At 43.2% G+C, this 18,021-nt stretch overlaps 1 protein-coding gene across 1 annotated transcript; it reads right to left on the bottom strand.

Annotated features, from left to right (window-relative positions):
* Positions 1–634: 634 nt before the first annotated feature.
* On the bottom strand, positions 635–3,744 carry LOC5510041 (peroxisomal membrane protein 11C). Its single transcript, XM_001630499.3, has 2 exons — positions 3,289–3,744; positions 635–2,812 (listed from the first exon to the last, which is right to left on the bottom strand). The coding sequence occupies exons 1-2, from the start codon at positions 3,532–3,534 to the stop codon at positions 2,339–2,341; spliced, it is 720 nt and encodes a 239-aa protein (XP_001630549.3). The 5' UTR covers positions 3,535–3,744; the 3' UTR covers positions 635–2,338.
* Positions 3,745–18,021: the final 14,277 nt, after the last annotated feature.

An 18,021-nucleotide genomic window follows, 5' to 3' on the forward strand; every position in this document is an offset into this window, starting at 1 on the left:
AATGGTTTTGTTAAAACTCGCGCCCAAAAACAAGATGGCGGTAGTCTTGCGCGCGCTTGGTTTACTTTTTAGGTATATTTTATACCATTGGGCTAATTTTCATATCATGTCATCTCGTTTCGATCTATAATAGTTGAAGAAGAACCAAGAAGAGAGGAGGAGCAAAATAATGAGGAGGAGAGGTCACGCAGGCCACGAGTGTTGACAGAAGGACAAAGAGCTCGGAAGAGAGCACGTGACCTTGTACTCAACGAGGAGCAAAGAGTGCGAAAAAGACAGACGAGCTCCGAGTACAGGTTAAGTTGTAAGCAAAGAGTCCGGAAAAAGCAAAAGGACTCGGAGTACGAACTAGATGACAAGCAGAGAGCAGATGAACAATATTATTTCTATTATGGCTTGCACAATTTTTCACAACCAAATTATATGTGATAAGACACCAGCCTAAATAAATGCGTTTAAATTAAAAGCCATGATTCAGAATAACACCTTTTTTAACATCCTACTTACGTGTATACACCACTTTCCTACTAAAAGCAATCCCATACTGCTGGATGTCAGCTTTGACTTTTTCATGTCAAATAATGGTGCATTTGTACAATGATAATAAAAACAAGCATTCTCTAAAAGGCACCCATTTGTTAATAAAAGTATTTATTGTCATTCTCGTGCTCAATTCAATTCATTCATCCATCATAATCCTGGGTAGTCTTCCTGGGGGAGTGGAGGGAGGTAAATATATCAGTTGTTATTGAATACAAAAATTCATTAATTTGATACCCCTCAAGGATAGCAGTATCAGAATAACCATTAAACATCCCCTGAGGGATAGTAGTTGGGTAAAGTTTATACCCTAAAAGATGATTATCTTCACCCCATCCACTTTTTTAGAGAGTCAAACCCCAGGGGGTGGGGGTCATGGCAGAAATTAGTAATGTACCCAAGACACCAGGATTTACTTGGAAATGGATATAAAATAAAACTACTACAAAGCTAGTTTGCACCCCCTATATCCTTAAATTTGCTACAAGTATTGCTAAAAAAAAGTGCATCCATGCAGACTCCGCTTTTAGGCAGTGCCTAAATCTATATATTACTGCTTATATTCCTTTAAGGACTATAACCTTTTGCTATTAGTCTTATCATACAATTCCTTTGATGTGTGTGATTCTGTTTGCAAAAAATGTAGGTCTTTTGTTTTTACACATTTTGATCACTTTTTGCAGTAACTAAGGAAACCTATTGAGCGGTCAACCTTTGGTCACTTAGCTTCGTCCGTAGGCTGACCGTTAATAGATGTTCGACTGTAGCCTCTTCTCTATGGTCTGGGCATTTGCTCACCATATTGGTCTAGAGAAAGCAGCCGTATAGGAATAAATGTGTACAATTTAGAAAGCCAAATAAAGTCCTCTGTAATTTGCTGATTTGGATGTTGCTTTGTTTGGTCACATGAAGTGCATCTCTTTTATAAACTCCAGTCAAGTGGAAAAGTATACAGTAGCTAAGACACTGCTTGATCATGACGAACCTTGATCAAGCATAGCAAAATCATTGAGAGGATTCGGGTATTTACTATGCTGACAAACTATTGTGCTGAGATAAAATCACATCATTTTATTTCAACCCACTACCTAGTCTTAGAGTTCTTGATATTCTAACCCAATTTTATCTGTATAATATAATTTTATCCTAGCCTCATCCCCATGCGTCTTGTGACAGCCCTCTGTTCTCAAACTTTCTCTGCAATTAGCTGTCCCTGACGCCTGGCTAAACACTAGGACTTTTCTTTCCCAAAGTCAAATATCACGACTTTAACTATTCAAATATGAGCATAATTATTGAATTACAAATATTCTAAACTATAATGAGATCACTCCAAGAGACCATGGTCTCTTGATCACTCGATATACAAGATAAATCTAGCCGTGGCAGTAAACAACAAATACTTCACAGATTAGACTTTGTGTTGCTCCAAGACAACTTACAAAATATGTTAAATTTACTCTTGCACTTTAAGAATCTACTAAAACCAGGCTCAGTTGAAGTAAATAATCTCAGTAGCAGTGAGATATGTGTGGATTCGTGCTATACTGACTGATTTAATGGTGAAATGCTTGAATAACAGCCCATAGACACATCAATTTGCCGATCCTGAGTCTACTTCAAGGCGAGCAGCAAATCAAAGTGACGTCATTAACTGACAAGGCGCTCAGCCAAAAGAAGGGTTGAAGCTATTTTTATCCATTTGTAAGGGATCTTATGGTAACACTCAGGTCATCAGTTTGGTTGTAACATTGAACTATCTAAACCCTCCTTGCTTTATATTTCTGCATTGTTTTGTTCAGTCTTCCTTTTGGTGTGGGCTTGGCTTGGCGGGATAAAGATAATTATACATCAGACAGACTGATGAAATGGTCCCAAACAGTCCAATGGCAGATTTCGGCAGGCATCCAGCCCATAGAAACCCAGGGCAAGACCAATGAACAGCATTCACTGCATCAGCAAGACTACCAACTATTGAAATTAGCAGTTCCAACCGTTTCGACTGATACCAAATAAGCTTGGCCTTACTCTTTGCAGGCTGGCCATTTTTATGTTGAGAATATTTATTTCTCTCTTGTAGTAGTGACCATACAGACTGTAGTGCATCCAGACAGAGAGAGACAAGCCAGCAATAAACACTCAATGCATAGAGTCTTGCCGAGTCACCATGGATGATCTTGTTGTCACGAGCCCACGCTATGTGCTCCACTGGGTAAAAAATCTGGATAGCTGTGTTACTTAATATCTTTGTGACCCGCAACACTAAATCATCCTGAAAAACAACCGTGTAATTTGATTAACAAATAAACTTTATTGATAAATTGACAGAATAAAAGTGAGACATTTAGTGGTCTAAGAAATGTAAAGGGCTCTTAAGGCATCATATAGAAGTTTTCTGAAAACCTTAGTGTTGCTTGTTCTACTGGACAACTGACAAGCGCGTTGTATTTAATACTTCGTGAAATGTTCCAACGTTAACAGAATTAAATTGACCGTAGAGAGTAAAATGATCGCCCTTTGGTTCAACAATAAGTTACGCACTCCTTTTACAAGGCGCTTCAGTGGCGGATCCAGACCATGGAAAAAAAAACATTCTTCAGTCTGCCCTCCGCCCCCTCCCGGCAGTTGTCGACCGTATTCTAAATTATGTACGTAGTACGTTATTGGAGTGCAAAATCTCACTTACAAAATTATGATCAAAGGTTTCTGACCAAAATAAAGTACACTCGAATACGTTCACTATCTCACCTTTAAACCCAGTCCATACTTCTTGACGTGAAAAAACATGGACAAATCGTCGAATAATCTCAACATAGTCCTGCATTCAGCCAAGCGACCAGCGAAGATCAACAAGCTACGACTGAGTTTGTCTTCTTTGTAAACTTCGCTCAGTAACCCACCAGATAGCATACCAGAATAGCACAGCAGTCGTATAACTTTATCTCTCCCACGGTAACTTTCCATAATCTTCGATAATTTAGAAGCCATTTCCATTTTTACAAATTATAGAACAACAACCGAACACACATTTGACTTAAAATAGAGCCTCTCTGTCAGGCGTTCCTTGTTCGAAACCAGCGCGAGAAGGCTGGTACTACAAATATTCCTCAAACACCGAATATTGCTCCAGGACACATAATCATATTGGTACATAATCTAATAAATGTCAGTCGATAAACTCGTGTGCCATATATGATTGTAACTCGAGTACTCTGGACAAGTGAATTTGATATATTTGTTATTCTGACACAGGGAGCCCGGTGTGTATAACCTCGTTCTGTCTCCTCAATAATGCTTAGCAGCCAACCATGGGAGGTTGAGGGGGGGGGGGGGGGGGGGGGGGGTTCTTCAGAGCAAGAGTGATAGAGATGCTCCTCAGGAAATTAGAAAAATACCCCTAAAGAATACCTGCATGGACCAAAAATTGTTGCCCTAGACTCATAAGCCCTAAAAACTACCATTTGTATCTCGGATACCCGCTAAAAAATACCAAAACGTAGGAAGAAACCACCGGACAGCCTCTATCTCACCAACTACCTCCTAACCTCCTCAAGCGTGGCTATAAACCCGCTTTTCTCAAGAGACAAATCCTACGCGTTGCTAACATTTCCCGCATTGACGCCCTACGCCCTAATAATAAAAAACACAAAAACTCCCGTCGCATCCCCTTAGAACTTAGAACTTAGAACTATTTACTCCCTAATAGGTTTCACTAATTTCGGGAGGGACAGTCAGCACTGATGTTACAGTCTCCTTTGTCACTACCTATAACCCTACACTACCTAACATCAACGACATAATCCGTAGAAACTACAACCTTCTACTCTCGTCTAAGCGATGCCATAAGGTTTTCACTGAGCCCCCTCTTGTCGCATTTCGCCGCTCACCTAACCTCCGCGACATCCTCGTTAAAGCCAAGCTACCTTCCGACCGCTCTCCCACCAACCAACCTCCCGGTGCTTTCCGTTGCGGAAAAAAACTGCCTAACCTTCCCCTATATTAGAACCGATGGCCTTACAAGCTACACATTTTTCTCAACAGGTGAAACACGACCTATAACCTCCCACATAACCTGCAATACTAAAAACGTGATTTATATGATTCAATGTAACCGCTGTAACCTTCAATATATTGGGGAAACTAAACGCAAATTAAAAGAACGCTTTAATGACCACAGCAGAACTGTAGACTCCCAATCTCGATCCATACCAACCCACGCCGCTGAACACTTCCAAAAACCTAACCACTCCGCTTCTGACATAGAGCTCATACCTATTGAAAAAATAAGAAATAACCGCGACTCCATCCGCAAAGCAAGAGAAGCCACACTGATAGCTCGCGCTGGCACTCTTGAACCCGGTGGCCTCAACCGGCGTGAAGAAACCGTTTAGCTACTTAGTAATCCACACCACCCTATTTACCATCTTCCATAAGTCACTCCTAACTCAATTACTATTTTTACCTTTTGTTAGTTAATCATCAATGAACTTTGTACATATTCTAGCTGTAACATGCCATTGTAACTCATTTATAACCTGAAGAAGGCAGGCATTGGCCTGCCGAAATATCGTTCTAAAAAACATAAATCTGCGTTGTTGTCGACTTTTTCTTTTAAAGGTTTTAAAAAATACCAGCCATTTTATCGCTTGTCGGTGTTTTCTTTCTCATTTGACTTCGCCGCTCAGACAAACAAAACAAACAAAACAAGCCATTGGGTTGGCTGTGGTTATGGCGGCCACGAATTTTCTTGGCTCCGTCGCTATCCTACTGGTATCGCTTGTAATTCTTTCAAATCTCAACAATACCTCTGAAATCTTATCAAGAAACACCTCTGAGTTCAATTTGTCTGGATGGATCAGCAAATACAAGTTACTGCTGATCGGTAGCGAAAGTTTTCTTACTTCTACTCGATCGTCAAGATCCGCCATCTTGAATCCTTATGATGTTCATCCTGGCCTACCAAGGCTCATCTGTAATCTGTTGCTGCTGGGTGGTAATATATCGCTTAACCCTGGTCCAAACTGGAAATTTCCCTGTGGCATATGTGCGAAACCTGTCAAATCCAACCAAAGAGGCATCCAATGTGACTCGTGTGACCTGTGGTTTCATTCGTCATGCTGCCAAATTGGTAATTCAACCTATAACTCCTTGGCTAATTCCTCTTGTACATGGATCTGTCCATGTTGTGGCTCATCTAACTTTTCAAGTGGATCAATCTTCACCTCATCATCCAACTCCATAAGTATTAGCAACTCATTCACTATTCTATCAACTAATCATGATGAACCATCAAATTCACGTTCTACGCATAGTCTTTATAGTCCTCTTCCTGTCACATCTACCCCGGTTAAACGCTTCAGGAAAATCACTAGACTCAATTGTATTGAAATCAATTGTGACAGCATAAAGAGCTCTGAACGTGCAGCAGTTTTTGCCAGCCATGTTAGTATGTATAATCCTGATGTTATTTTTGGGTGTGAATCCAAACTCAGCCCAGAAGATCCAACATACTCGTCCTTTCCACCAGACTACACAGTATATCGTAAAGATCGATTGGATTCAGGTGGTGGAGGTGTGTTTATTGCCATCAAGCACGACATCCCATCATTTGCATCACCGAACCACACTATTGACTCTGGAGACGAAGATGAATCATTATGGGTTTCTGTAAAGCTCGCCAAACAAAAGGAACTCTATCTGTGTTCTTTCTACAAACCTCCCAAGGCTACTACATCACGTATCGACTACCTTTCACATGCTGTTCTCAAAATTTTCGACAAGAATAAAAAATCTCACCCTAACATTGTTATTGCTGGCGATTTTAACTGTGGAGACATAAACTGGAACTCTGACCCTCCTTCAATCACTAACCATGCGTCGGCACCCATGATGAATTACCTACTGGATTTTATCAGCAATAACGCTCTTACTCAACACGTCGTACATCCCACACGCCCAGCTTCTCTTAATACTTTGGATCTGGTGTTATCGTCATCTCCTGCTCTAGTATCCGATGTCAGAATCCTCCCAGGTATGAGTGACCACGATATTGTGTCTTTTTCTATCACCTGTAAGCCTCCAAGGCTAACAAGTCCCCCCCACAAAGTTTATATGTACGATAAAATGGATGTCGAGGGTCTCCATCGTGATGCTATGACCTTGGCTAGTGAGTTCTTCTCTTCATGTGAGTCTAGGTCAGTGGAGTAAAATTGGTCGCATTTCAAGAACGGTCTCTTATCTGCTGTTGAAAAACATGTTCCTTCCAAACTGACCAAGTCGAAACTTTCTTTACCTTGGATGTCACCAACCATTAAACGCCTTATGAGGAAACGAGATTCTCTCCTCCTTAGAGATAAACGTAGTAACAACAAAAGCTCAGAAGTATGGCGTGCTTACCGTCAACAGAGGAACAAAGTCGTCAAGGCTCTCAAGGTTGCACATAACAACTATTTGAATGACGTGATAGGCGAAAGTTTGCAATCAGATCCCAAGAAATTTTGGAGATATGTTAAACGCTCAAGATCAGAAAATGTAGGCATTCCAACTCTCCGTAAGGATAACATGCTTTTTATATCAGATGCAGATAAAGCTGAGGCTCTTAACCATCATTTCCAGAGCGTTTTCACTAGTGATAATGGTCAACTTCCGGATCTGTCGACTTCTAGTTACCCTACAATTAAAGATATTATCTTTACCGAGCCTGGCATTCGTAAGCAGCTTGAAAGTCTCAATCCATCTAAGTCTGTTGGACCGGATGGTCTTTCTCCAAGAATCCTCCGTGATCTATCATCTGAGATCTCAAATGTGCTCACGTTTATCTTCCAGCAAAGTTTTGACTCAGGTATTTTGCCTGAAGACTGGTTAAAAGCTTTGGTAGTCCCTGTCTTCAAAAAATCCAGCAAGGACAACCCTGAGAACTACCGTCCCATATCCCTGACTTGTATATGCTGTAAAGTTATGGAACATGTAGTGCTAAGCCATCTGAACAGTCACACTGCTATGAACAACATCTTATCTGATTTGCAACACGGTTTTCGTTCTGGTTTTTCTTGTGAGACGCAGCTTGTTCCTACTACTTATGACTGGGCTACTTCTCTTAATAATCAAGGCCAGGTTGATGCTTTATTACTCGACTTCAGTAAAGCCTTTGATAAAGTCTCGCATTCCAAACTTTTGTATAAGCTCCGTAGTTATGGTATCTGCGGTAAGACTTGCCAATGGATCACTAGTTTCTTATCTGTTAGAACACAATTTGTCTCTGTGAATGGTACCCACTCCAGCTGTACTCCAGTGACCTCAGGCGTTCCTCAAGGTTCTGTGTTGGGTCCGGCGCTCTTCCTCTTGTTCATCAACGACATTACTCTCTGCACCAGGTCTCACCTACGTTTATTTGCTGATGATACTGTAGTCTATCGCAATATCAGGTCTGCAGATGATCATCAAGTGCTCCAGCAAGACCTGGATAACTTAACTAAATGGTCAAATGATTGGCAAATGGAATTCAACGTGTCTAAGTGTCATCTGCTTTCTATCACAAACAAGCGCAAACCATCCTTGCATACTTACTCCATCAACAATAAGTCTCTATCCAAAGTTGCAGAGCAAGATTACCTTGGAGTACGCTGTTCCTCCAATCTTCGCTGGGGCCCCCACGCATCTAAAATCTCGGATAAGGCAAACAAAGTTCTTGGTCTTCTTCGCAGGACTTTGAAACCATGCAGTCAGCTAGTTAAAGAGAGAGCATACTTTACCTTAGTAAGACCTATTCTTGAATACGCAGCTCCAGCTTGGAACCCTTATACTGATACCGATGTCAATCGCCTGGAACAAGTGCAAAAGAACGCTGCACGGTTCGTCACCAACACAGGTATGCAAGTACCACAAAACTTGTTAAAGACCTATCTTGGGACACTCTTGAACAAAGACGTTTAACTAGTCAGGCTATCTTATTTTATAAATTTCATAATAGTCTTATATATGCTAAATTACCTGATCTTGTCACGCGATCAACCAGATCCACCAGGCGCAAAGAGCTGTATTATAACCAATTGCAAGCAAATACCCTAGCTTTCAACTATTCTTTTTTCGCTAGAGCCATAAGAATCTGGAATTTGCTCCCCAACGACGTCAAATCAATTAATACCCTTGCCAAGTATAAGGCTGCTGTTCAGCCTGCAGTTAGATCTCTACAAGTACCTAGCTACTTGCGCAGGCTTTAGATCCCCAACCCATTAGCTGCTTAGTTTGTTTGTTTATTTATTATTCATTCATTTATTTATTTATTTAGCTATTTATCTATTTATTATTTATGTATTTAGCTATTTATCTATATCATTTATCTGCAATTAGATTTAAAGTGCATGTTACTTGTGTTAGCATTTAGATCCTCAATGGTCCTTTCCCCTTGTGGCGTTCTGTGCTTCTGTCTACGCCGGAGTCCTCTGCAATGCTTTGTTGAAGCGGTTGCGAGTGATTCTGGTGTGGATGGGGGTGTGGAGCGCCGTAGGGGGAAGGGTCCATTAAATATTTCGTTTGTCTGCTTGTTATTCACTACTAATTTATTTATTTGTTTATTACCTATTTGTCTCAAGTATCTATCTTGTTTTCTTATTTTATCTATTTACTTATTTATTTATTTATTTATTTACTTATTTATACATTGATGTTTGTTTTTGCTACAGTTACTCTTTAATACTCTTTGTATCATAATTATACAATAATTACAATATTTACTTATACAGTTACTCTTTAATACTCTTTGTATCATAATTATTCGTTATTATTTGAGCAATACTTATTGTAATTATTTTAGCTCTATATGCCTCCTAGTATTAGCGAAAGCTACTTATAGGAGTAATAAATCGAAGTATCGAAGTATCTTGGTAACTTAAGTTAGACTTGTTTTCTTCTTCCGAGTTATTTTACATGATCTCTTTTCATTCCTATCGAGTTGGCAAAACAACAACACGCAACCCGCGGGGGGGTAGGACAAAATAAAAGGCTACTAAAAATAGCCGGATTCGGTATAGCTTTTTTACATCTGGAGAGTGCCTTAGGACATCATGAAGTCTATTCGCGGGCATAATTAATGCTGTGCTTATGGACGTTTGCACGCTCAAGGTTGATTCAATGGGATAATTCCTGTTTGGGTTTCACTGAGTGAGAAAAGAATTTTCTAGTGAATGGCCTAATACTCTCCAATGTAGCACATCTTTGCTACCCAGCCTTATTAAAAAAATTGTTTTCAGGCATATTTTGGGTTCCTTGTACCTGGAAATTTTTTGTTTGGCTTTGGGGCAAAGAGCCTCTCTGTGAAGGTGTCAATCCATAAGTATCCGGGTCTGGTGATATTTAGTTTGCATTTCTGACGTTTTGGAGTTGGGCCTATATTTTACGGGCGTCTGAGGACGTTAAGTAATGAAAGAATAAATTAGACTTGTTTTCTCTTTACGCGATAATTTACATGATTTTTTAAAATTCTATCGGGTTGGCGAAACAACAACATGCGACCCGCCGCGGGGGAGTAGGACAAAATAAAATTAACAGTATTTTGCTAAATCAAAACAGCGCGCGCTCGTTTGAAATAGCTAACAACCAATAAGAAAGCGAGATTACGCGCAAGTGTATGGGAATCGACATGGCGCGCGAGTAATACCAAAGAGTTCCTCTCTTATCTTATGCTCTTTTGCTAATAACCCACACGAGGTAGAATATATTTATGACCTTTTGTTCTTTTTATTTCTTTGAATACTGAGTGAAAATTTCCAACGTTAACAGAACTAAATTGACCGTAGAGAGTAGAATGATCGACCTTTTGTACAACAAAGTAACGCACTCCTTTTACAAAGCGCTTCAGTGGAGGATCTAGACCATGGAAAAAAAAACATTCTTTAGTCTGCCCTGTATAACCCGGATATGTAACAATCAACGGGATATGTAACAACAACCGGATTTGTAACAACAATCAACCAGATATGTAACAACAACCGGATTTGCAACCGGATATGTTACAAACTAGTCAACCGGATTTGTAACAACAATCAACCGGATTTGTAACAACTAAAGGATTTCGTCAAATCGTTTGAATACAAACTCCATTTATAACACAGGTCAAACATCATTGGGTCTAAAATACGTCGGGGGGGGGGGGGCTCTAACGATGACGTCATCAAAATACAAGTTTCGTGCATCTTTATTAGCAGATAAATTGTTAGAAGGTCAATCTTGGTTGACGTGTCCACGCTAGCAAGGGGATTTACTGGTGAAGTCACATGACATGACGTCATCGACGACATCATTAAAATACCTATACCATCTCTGAAACAGGAAAGGCCTGCGAACCTTCCCCCGAAATTTGGATTGTGCTCGCAGTTTTTAGTCACGCTCGTATTGATTTTCAAAATGCTCGCTGTTCGATATTTATTTATTTATTTATTCTTAAACAGCTGGCTGTCCCATAATCTAAACGGGGTACTGGAATGCTCGCAAATGGGAAGGGGTTAAAAATAACACACAGTCTCTATGATTTTGATTCTTTAATTAATACATCTATGCTCTTGTATAAAATATCAGCCTCATAATTTCTATCGTATGGCGTTTTGTGCCACCCACACCTATCGGTTGATAAGACGTGTTTTATTGTGAACGTAAACGTGTCTATAATAGGTGACCAATTTTCATTTTTAAATAAACCGTATCGTACCGTAAGCCTATAGGGGGAGGAATAGACAGACGGGATAGAAAGAGAAACCTTTTTCCTTCTTCACCACACTCAGTTCACCGTTTCCTCGCATCCTTACCCTTGTCCTGCCATGTTGTGGTGCTATTTATCAGGGTTTGCACAACTCCCCATGTCAAGTTTCTTTCACCTCCAGACTCTTCAGACTCTCGTTCCAAACACCTAGCTTTCCACTCCTTTTTTTATTTCTACCTTCTCCCTCTTCGTTTCACGCAGCGCCAGTACCGGTCAGCGGTACTTAGTTATGTTACGTTCACCAAATTCTGCTCTCTCTCCGCCATCTTGTTTTTGCTGTGTTACGATACTGGCTTTGGTTCTCTGTTGATTAAAGCGTTTCCAAGTTGTGTCCTAGTTTGTGGTCTTATTCAACTGGCGTGGTGGCAGCTGGATTTCGTCCCTTCGTCTCTTTCGCCAAAAAAAATCACAGAATGGAACAGCAAACGCCGCTGTGACAGCACAACTTATTTACCGAAGAAATGGCTGCTACTCACAGAGCACCAAAACAATGGAGCCTATCTAAAACCGAAACTATCACCAGTTTTGAAAACTGGAAGCAAAACCTGATGTATACGCTGTCTCTCGATACAAATTTCTCAACTTATCTTGCCGATGGAGCTACATGGAAAAAGAAAACAAAGACCGAACCTCTCCGTGGCTATACCGATGATGATGAAACCGTTCAGCAATCAAAACGCCTCACTGCCCAACAGAAGGTGAACTTTTTAGAACTTATGCTAGGACAAATCGCAAACTACTGTCCTATTATTTCGAGAAACACTTTAGTTAAGAACTCTACATCTCTAGAGTTTATCTGGCAGGCGATCCGACAACATTTTGGATTTCAAGTAACTGGTGCACACTTCATAGATTTCGTCGACATCCATCTAGAGCCCGACGAGCGCCCGGAAGACCTGTTTCAAAGACTTATGGCTTTCGCCGAGGATTCCCTCCTCAAACCCAATAACCTAACTCACCATGGCGAACAAGTAACAGAAGAAGAGGAACTTTCCCCAACACTAGAAAACCTCATAGTGTTGACTTGGCTGATGCTTATTCACCCATCACTACCTCGCCTTGTTAAGCAACGGTACGGGACAGAGCTACGTTCTAGGACTCTCGCATCGATCAAACCAGAAATCTCTCAGGCATTGAGCTCCCTGCTAGAGGAAATTCGCACGTCCGATGATGCAAAGATCCTTCGCTCAGCCGTCAGCAACACTTATCAGTGGAAACCTGCCACAAGCCACAACAATCAGTGGAAACCGGCACCAAATAGCAAGACCACATCAAGAAAGCCCCGCTCCTCGAAGGTATGCCCACTCTGCAGTCAGGCTAATCGGTCGGATACTCATCACTTCCTAAGCGAATGCAAATTTCTCCCAGATAGCGATCGGCGCTATATGATTAAAGCAAGACAAATCGCTGACATCTTCGACGACAATGACTCTGAGTTAGAGACACACGCCCAAATGCCCTCGACTGAGTCCATCGACCCCCCTGCACACACTGCCCATGACGCGGTCGTCCTCAGAATACAGACCCGCCAGTCACCATATCTAGACGTCTTCTACAATCACCATACCGTACGAATGACCGTCGACAGCGGTGCCACAGGCAACATGATAAGACTCTCCACCGCGACACGCCTCGGTTGCAATATTACAACCAGCTCTCAGTCCGTAAGCCAGGCCGACGGCTCATCCCAGTTACGTGTTGTTGGTGAAACGCGCCTTTCTTTCACCTGGGCAGATAAGTCTTTCTCATTTGAAGGTCTCGTTGTGGAAAACCTAGACGTAGAAGTGTTAGCCGGCACGCCCTTTATGGAGAAAAATGACATTGCGGTCCGACCTGCAAAAGGGCAGATTATCCTTGGAGACAACACCATCTACACTTATGGAGCCCACCACTCCACCCTCACCTCGACCACGGCACGCCTTGTAACCGTCCTCCGTGCACCACCACGCAACGCAACAGTCTGGCCAGGCGAGTTTCTTGAAATCACACTACCGGACGACACACCCACTGATGCTGAGTATGCACTTGAACCTCGTACCGACGCGCCGAGCGCTCGTAGAGTAAAACCATCTGCTGTCTGGCCTCCCCCTGGCATCGTTACCAGCATAGCCGGAAGAATACGTATTCCCAACCTTACATCGGAGCCATGCTCACTCAAACGTAACGAGCACTTTTGTCAAGTCCGCCAACTTTTCGAACCATCGAACGTCACAACGACCAGCCCAGCCCGTGCGTTCCCTTCTACAGACACCCTTCATTCAGCAAACGTTTCTCTAGATCCTGACAGTTTGCTACCATCAGATATCAAAGCCAAGTTCAAAGCCCTCCACCATGAATACGACCAGGTGTTTGACGCTAATATCGAAGGCTACAACGGCCACGTAGGCCCCTCAGAAGCCAGAGTCAACATGGGGCCTGTTGAACCCCCCCAACGGAAAGGGCGCCTTCCCCAATATGCACGTGAAAAACTTCTCGAGTTACAAGATAAATTTGATGAACTGGAGAATCAGGGGGTCTTTAAACGCCCAGAAGACGTAGGCATCTCCGTGGAATATCTAAATCCATCATTTCTAGTCCGCAAGCCGAATGGAGGTTCACGCCTTGTAACAGCCTTTGCTGATGTTGGAAGATACAGCAAACCTCAACCGTCGTTAATGCCAAACGTCGATTCAACATTACGCCAAATCGCCCAATGGAATCACCTCATTGCGACTGACCTAACCAGTGCATTTTATCAGATCCCTCTGTCAAGAGACTCTCTGAAATACTGCGGAGTCGCAACTCCCTTTCGCGGCGTCAGAGTTTACACCCGTTGTGCAATGGGTATGCCTGGTTCTGAAACTGCGTTAGAAGAACTAATGTGCCGCGTCCTTGGAGATCTTCTTGCTGAAGGCGTTGTTGTCAAGCTTGCCGATGATCTCTACTGTGGAGGAAACACCCCACATGAACTCTTCAGCAACTGGAAAAGAACCCTCCAGGCTCTTCACGAATGCAATCTTCGCTTGTCTGCCTCCAAAACAATCATCAACCCCAAGACCACTACTATTCTTGGATGGATCTGGAGTGCAGGCACCTTGAAGGCTAGCCCCCTCCGAGTTGCTACGCTAGCCCAGTGTCCAACCCCAACTACCGTTGGTCGCATGCGTTCTTTTATTGGCGCATACAAGGTACTTTCACGAGTTGTACCACAGTGCTCCACATTTCTATCACCCCTCGACGAAATTGTCGCTGGCCGGGAGTCACGAGATACTATTGAGTGGACTGACAATCTACATACGGCTTTCTATAATGCCCAGAAGGCCCTCTCTTCCACCCGCGTCATCACCCTGCCAAGACCTGAGGATTTCCTATGGATCGTCACGGATGGCGCCCTGCGTGACCCAGGAATCGGCGCCACACTTTACATCACACGTAACGGCAACCTACACCTCGCTGGGTTCTACAGCGCCAAGCTAAAAGGTTCACAGTCGTCTTGGTTGCCCTGCGAAGTTGAAGCACTGTCTATAGCCTCTGCTACCAGACATTTCAGCCCCTACTTAATACAATCTCATCACCGAGCGTCCATCTTGACTGACAGCAAACCCTGCGTACAGGCGTACGAGAAATTATGCCGCGGCGAGTTTTCCGCAAGCCCACGAATTTCGACCTTCCTCTCTGCAGTCAGTCAGTACCAAGCCACAGTCAGACACGTATCAGGGTCCTCCATTCTCCCCTCAGATTTCGCAAGTCGAAACGCTCCACCGTGCGAAGATGAAGCCTGTCAGATCTGTTCCTTTGTCAAACAGCTCGGGGACTCTGTTGTCAGGCGCTCATCAATTCAGGACGTCATTGATGGCAACGAGCGGCTCCCTTTCACTAGCCGATCAGCTTGGCTCGCGATTCAGTCCGAGTGTCCTGACTTACGTCGAACTCACTCCCACCTCAAACAGGGCACCCGACCTTCGAAAAAGGTAACAAACATCAAAGACGTCAAACGATATCTTGGTGTCGCCACCATCGCCAAGGATGGCTTACTCGTCGTAAAACGTGAAACACCCTTATCGCCCAGCCGTGAGTGCATCATTGTTCCACGTCGCGTTCTTGACGGCGTACTCACAGCTCTACATATTCAGCTATGTCACCCGTCAACTCACCAACTCAAGATGGCCACCAAGCGCTATCTGTTCGCCCTTGATCTTGAGAAGGCCATCGTTCGCGTGTCTCAAGCTTGCCACCATTGCGCTTCTCTCCGTACAAGCAGCAAAGCACGTATAGAACAGTCGTCTTGCGACCCGCCCGACGCCATTGGAGTTTCTTTCGCAGCAGACGTCATACGTCGGTCACGCCAGTTTATCCTGATTGTACGAGAGTGCGTGACTTCGTACACCACCAGCTTACTGTTAACCAATGAGCAACACTCTACCCTTCGCGATGCTCTCATTCGTCTTTGCGTGCAGATGCGTCCCCTCGACGGTCCCGTCGCCATCATTCGCACTGACCCAGCCCCAGGATTTCAAGCGCTAAAGGAAGACAAGCTCCTGCAACACCATCGATTAGTCCTCGAAATTGGACGCGCAAAGAACGTCAATAAGAACCCTGTAGCTGAAAAGGCAGTACAAGAGTTAGAACGTGAGATCCTACAGCTTGACCCACTAGGGGGCCCTGTCTCTGAAGTAGCAATTGCAGTCGCTACAGCTAATCTCAACGCCCGCATCCGATTACGTGGTCTGTCTGCGAGGGAAATGTGGACTCAGCGTGACCAGTTTTCCAACAGTCAACTCCCCTTCCAAGACCAAACCCTCATAGAGAAACAGCACGACCAGCGGAATTCTAACCACGCGTACAGCGAGAAATCTAAAGCGCCCACCGCAGACTTTTGCCCATCCACAACAATCACTGTTGGCGACCTCATTTGCCTGCATCCCGACAGGAACAAGACCCGAGGGCGAGATAGATATCTCGTCGTAGACACTGAAGGAGGCTTCTGTAATATCAGAAAGTTTATTGGCTCGCAGTTACGTTCTACGTCATACAGAGTAAAAAAAACAGATTGCTACAAGGTTCCATCTGAAGTACCGGACAAGACACCGACTGCAGCCTGTGACTGTGACTCTTCCGCAGATGAAGATGACACTCCGGCCACCAAGAGGCTTCCGCCCCCAGCCCCACCAGATATACCGACAGCGATAACTGATCCACCTTCCCGGGATGTACCACCCCAAAGTGATGCCGACGCCTCTGAGACGAGAGCTATGGACTCCAGTCACTGTCCCTCCAATCTTCAAGATGATGACACATCCCCACCTAGGAGGTCTACCCGCGAGCGTCACCTTCCCTTACGTTATAGAGATGACGACTTTATCACTGACTTTAAATAGGGCTTAATGTATAAACTATGCTAGCAATTAGGCTTACTGTTATAGTCCTATCCTTTAATCAGTCCATCGTATTTACATTGTACGCCGTTAAAGACATTAGTTGTGTGATTTCTCTACAGTAGATAGTATAAGAGAGAAAGAAAGGAAGTCACGCCAGTACCGGTCAGCGGTACTTAGTTATGTTACGTTCACCAAATTCTGCTCTCTCTCCGCCATCTTGTTTTTGCTGTGTTACGATACTGGCTTTGGTTCTCTGTTGATTAAAGCGTTTCCAAGTTGTGTCCTAGTTTGTGGTCTTATTCAACTGGCGCAGTTCACCTATTCCCAACATTATTTCCCTGCCTCGCTTAATAACTTGCTATTTAGTTATTAGTATTTGTTTAACATCAACCTCTATTTTTGTTTTATTGACTTGTCATATCATACTACATTACTTTACCTTACCAGCTGCATCCCTCCGCGCTAACTTTATTCCCCTCAGCAACCACGCCACATCTAACAACCATCACTCGATACCTCTCTTCACGTCCTTATACACAATACTTACTAGTCACCACCAGGCCCGTACCCAGGGGGGGGGGGGGGGGGGGGGTGCAGGGGGTGCGAACGCAACCCCCCACACACACCGGCAGAAACTCGTCCACTTTTGGTTGTTAATAGACGTGCTATTTTGTAGACGAAACTATAAATCATAAGCTAGATCACTCCGATATTTCAACAATCCATAAGTCAGACTTTTTTGTAGCCAAATCCGTCAACCAAGTTTGGTACCCTAGAACTTTTGTAAGTGGGATGATATAGGTATTTTTGTTTTTGATGACGTCATCGATAACGTCACGTCACGTGAATTCGCTAGTGCACCCCCCTTACCTCCATGGACAGGACAACCAAGTTTGACCTAACAATGTATCTGCTAAAAGATGACATGATCGTTAGAGTCCCCCCCCGACATACTTTAGAACCAACAATGTTTGACCTGTGTTATAAATGTTATAATGAGTTAGTATTCAAACGATTTGACGAAATCTTTAGGTTGTTACAAATCCAGTTGATTGTTGTTACAAATCCGGTTGTTAAACGTTGTTACAAATCCGGGTGATTTTTGTTACAAATCCGGTTGACAAGTTTGTTACATGTCCGGTTGATTGTTGTTACAAATCCAGTTGTTGTTACATATCCCGTTGATTATTACATACCCGGTTGATACATGCTCTCCCTATCCCTCCGCCCCCTCCCGGCAGTTGTCGACCGTGGTAAGGGTTGCAACTTACAAGACTAATAAACAAAAGCCTGACCATGCACCAATTAGAAGGACGATGGTGGCTGCTATAAATAGACGGGATGGCAACCCTTCCACCAATAAAAACACTA

This window comes from Nematostella vectensis, chromosome 3 (genome assembly GCF_932526225.1).
Source record: "Nematostella vectensis chromosome 3, jaNemVect1.1, whole genome shotgun sequence".
Taxonomy (NCBI): domain Eukaryota; kingdom Metazoa; phylum Cnidaria; class Anthozoa; order Actiniaria; family Edwardsiidae; genus Nematostella; species Nematostella vectensis.

Excerpts from the sequence above, each read along its gene's own strand:
- LOC5510041 (XM_001630499.3), bottom strand. The coding sequence starts at position 3,534 with ATGGAAATGGCTTCTAAATTATCGAAGATTATGGAAAGTTACCGTGGG. Across the intron at positions 2,813-3,288 it reads AGTATGGACTGGGTTTAAAG|GATGATTTAGTGTTGCGGGT; the intron begins GTGAGATAGTGA and ends GTTGTTTTTCAG.